Raw genomic sequence first — 3,241 nt, forward strand, 5'->3', positions numbered from 1 at the left:
ACGCAAATCCCCGTGATAGTGAATAATCCATTTGTTGTTGTTTATTGTTATAGGCTTATAGTACGACAGTTTGGTGTGGATACTTTGAAATTAATAAAAGAATGCTGGTTGCATTGTTGTTTTGAAAAGGACAAGCATGACTTTGCCTAATTCTAGGCAGCTTGCTTGTCCGTTTGAATTGTGAAAATTTGGCAATGCAAGTAATTTATCATACAAGACTTGGGAACCTTGCAGCAGAAGAGTGAAAATGGAAAATTCCTATAATTCATTCTCCGAATCCATAATCGAAAAGAAAGAGACAGAGCAGATGATGTTATCATAGTAACATATATCATAACAGAGCTTACTGTACATTAAACATCATCAAATGGAGTCACCCGGTAGACACTATAACCTAAAGCAGAGGGTCTACAATACTTGGAAAATAGTATGTGGAAAGGTTGCGAAGAATGGGTTAAATTAGCTAATCAGTGCCATTAACATGGAAGAAAATGTAAAGACCAGCCAGCCTTGAGACTTGGGAACTGAGTCCCAACGTTTTCAATGACTGGTGAAAATGAAAAAAGGGAAGAAATATAGAGAAAGAAGAAAGGATGGTGATTGACATCCTATGGACTAGACATTGCATAGTTCAATGGAGCCACAGTCAAGTAGTTCCTCAATCATTTGTTCAACGTGATCCTCTTCAAGAGGTTTGAACAGCTGGGTGCTTTCAACTTCAGCTTTCTTGACAACCCAATTGGCTTCTGCCTCTTGAACTGTCAATGGTCTCTTTTCTAGCAGACGGACTCCCATTCCGTTGTCTCTCCCCGCAATGCCACTGTTGCTGATAACATGTGGAGTTGGTATCTTATTTTGTGTCTCGTGCCCTGATTGTTGTTTGGTCATTTGAAGTGAAGCCATGTAGCATTTGTGTAGTTTAGCTGTCAAAGCTGCTGAGAGAAGCTTGGATGATGATGATTGAGGTGCATTTGGATTGTAAGGGAAGTTGGTTCTAGCCCTTTGTCCACACATAAGCCTTGCAGCCTCATCGTAGGCACGAGCCGCGTCTTCTGCCGTTTCAAATGTTCCCAGCCAAATTCTAGTTTTCCTGCACAAACGAAACGATTCATTTAGTACTTATAAGGAATAGAAAAACATACCTGAAAGGCTGAAACGTTCATGGTGTGTGAAACTCAAGTTAACTTACAAGAGAGGATGGCGAATTTCCGACACCCAAGAACCCCAATGCCTTTGTCGAACACCTCGATATCGTTGTTGTGGTCTGGCCATGTTAGTTATAAAGAAACGTTTCTCTTGAGAAAGTGTTTGTGGAAATTCCTGAATGAGCAAATAAGGCAAGAAAGTGATGCTAGGGAGGGAGGGAGGGAAGAGGAGGCCGGAGGGGCTTTTTGTAGTCGACAGGCATATGGGGGCAATTTACTGTCATCCAACTGGAAAAATTGTTGGGTCCCTCAGAGGTTTCAACTGTCAATGGTCTTCCATTTTTTTTTTCTTTTATCTATTTAGTTACAGTTGGCTAATTGCCCAAGCGATGATTGTTGAATTAATAGGAGAAGGGAAATTTCAAACTGACGCAATTCAGTTCACATGGTTATAATAATAGCTTTTGCTTCAAAAAATAATTTCAGAATATTAAACTGTTGCTTTATCACCCTTCTTTCCTCATAAAAATCTCCCATAGATTCTTCATGTGAACGGTCTTAAGTTCGGATAATGACTTGAGCAAAACTACCAATTGCTCTCTCTCTCTCTCTCTCTCTCTCTCTCTCTCTCTCTCTCTCTCTCTCTCTCTATATATATATATATATATATATATAACAGAAAATAGAAAAGCTTATATTAATGTTCTTTTGAACCACAAAAAGCTTTGAAAGTATCCCAAAATAATTTTTGTAAGGCAATTTTGTAATTGAAAATTTTAAGGAATCTTAAAAGATTTTGTTTTAGTGTTGGTTGGAACCATTTGATGACCAATTGGTATCATGTGAAAGTTTGAACAGATTATTTCATATACTTCCAGCAAAGCAAATTGTTCCGTTAAGGAAAGATTCTGTGCATCAATTAGCACTGGAATGATTGAGTCAATCCTATGATGGTTACCTCGATTGAAGCATCTTTGACCGCCATAATTACCATAATTTGATCAAATCCACTTCACTATTTGTCATATCAATTTGCCCCGAGACTGAGAATCACCTGATCTTTCAGGCATAACTCCGAGAGCATTTTATTTTATTTCCTGACATAAACATTACTAATTATAATACTAATCCACTAAGAAAACCAACCAATGAAACTTTTGTTTAGTGGTAAGTCAGAGATTCTAAAACTCTAACAATACATTTAGTTCGCGGAATCTAAAACTCTAATGGCACGTATGGTTCGAGGAATGTAATATATAGGAAATAAAATTGGTATTCCATGAGAATAGAGAACAAGAGAAATAAATAGAATATGTATTATTAAGTTTGGTTCATTAGAATGAAATAAAAGAGGAATTAATATTAATATGTTTGATTAATTCAAAGGAATTAGTTTAAAAGTTCATCTTACTCTTATAATTTTTTATCAAAATTGTTAATTAATAAAATGAATAAAATATTAATAATAATTTAATATAATTATTAAATATTATTAATTAATCTTAAATATTAATATTTCATTAATATTAATTTCATAAAATAAAATATTAATTTAATATAAATAAATATTAATTTAATTATATTAAATATTAATTAATAATATTTTATGCTAACTTAATAGTATTCTATATTAATTTAATAATACTCAATATTATTGTAATATTATTAACTATTAATTTCATAATATTAACTACTATCTAATAATATTAAATATTATTGAACAATATTAAACATTAGTTTAATAATATTAAATATTCAATTTAATAATATTAAATATTGATTAAATAATTTTAAATATTTTTTTATTTTGTTGAAATATAAATTATATGATTTTTAATTAATAATTAAAAATAAATATTTTTTAATATTTTGTTGGTTTGTTTTTGGAGAATAAAATCTTTTAAAAAAATTACTTATGTTGAATTGCATCACTCAATTATAATTGGTCAAGTATCAACTTCTATATTAAATAAGAGAAACTACTTTAAAAATTTATATAAATTAAATCAAAACCCAATAATATATACATGACAATCCAACCTACCAATACAATATTTACTTATTACCAGTATTGATCAATTATCAAATTCAAATCT

General features: G+C 31.6%; 1 protein-coding gene across 1 annotated transcript; it reads right to left on the reverse strand.

The window, feature by feature from the left end:
* Positions 1-242: 242 nt before the first annotated feature.
* On the reverse strand, positions 243-1,536 carry LOC111304062 (protein PPLZ02-like). The gene is made up of 2 exons (XM_022900576.2): positions 1,190-1,536; positions 243-1,090 (listed from the first exon to the last, which is right to left on the reverse strand). The coding sequence occupies exons 1-2, from the start codon at positions 1,270-1,272 to the stop codon at positions 616-618; spliced, it is 558 nt and encodes a 185-aa protein (XP_022756311.1). The 5' UTR covers positions 1,273-1,536; the 3' UTR covers positions 243-615.
* Between the last annotated feature and the right edge of the window lie 1,705 nt (positions 1,537-3,241).

Source organism: Durio zibethinus, chromosome 13, assembly GCF_047325235.1.
Source record: "Durio zibethinus cultivar Kanyao isolate XHJ-2024 chromosome 13, ASM4732523v1, whole genome shotgun sequence".
In the NCBI taxonomy this organism is placed as follows: Eukaryota; Viridiplantae; Streptophyta; class Magnoliopsida; order Malvales; family Malvaceae; genus Durio; species Durio zibethinus.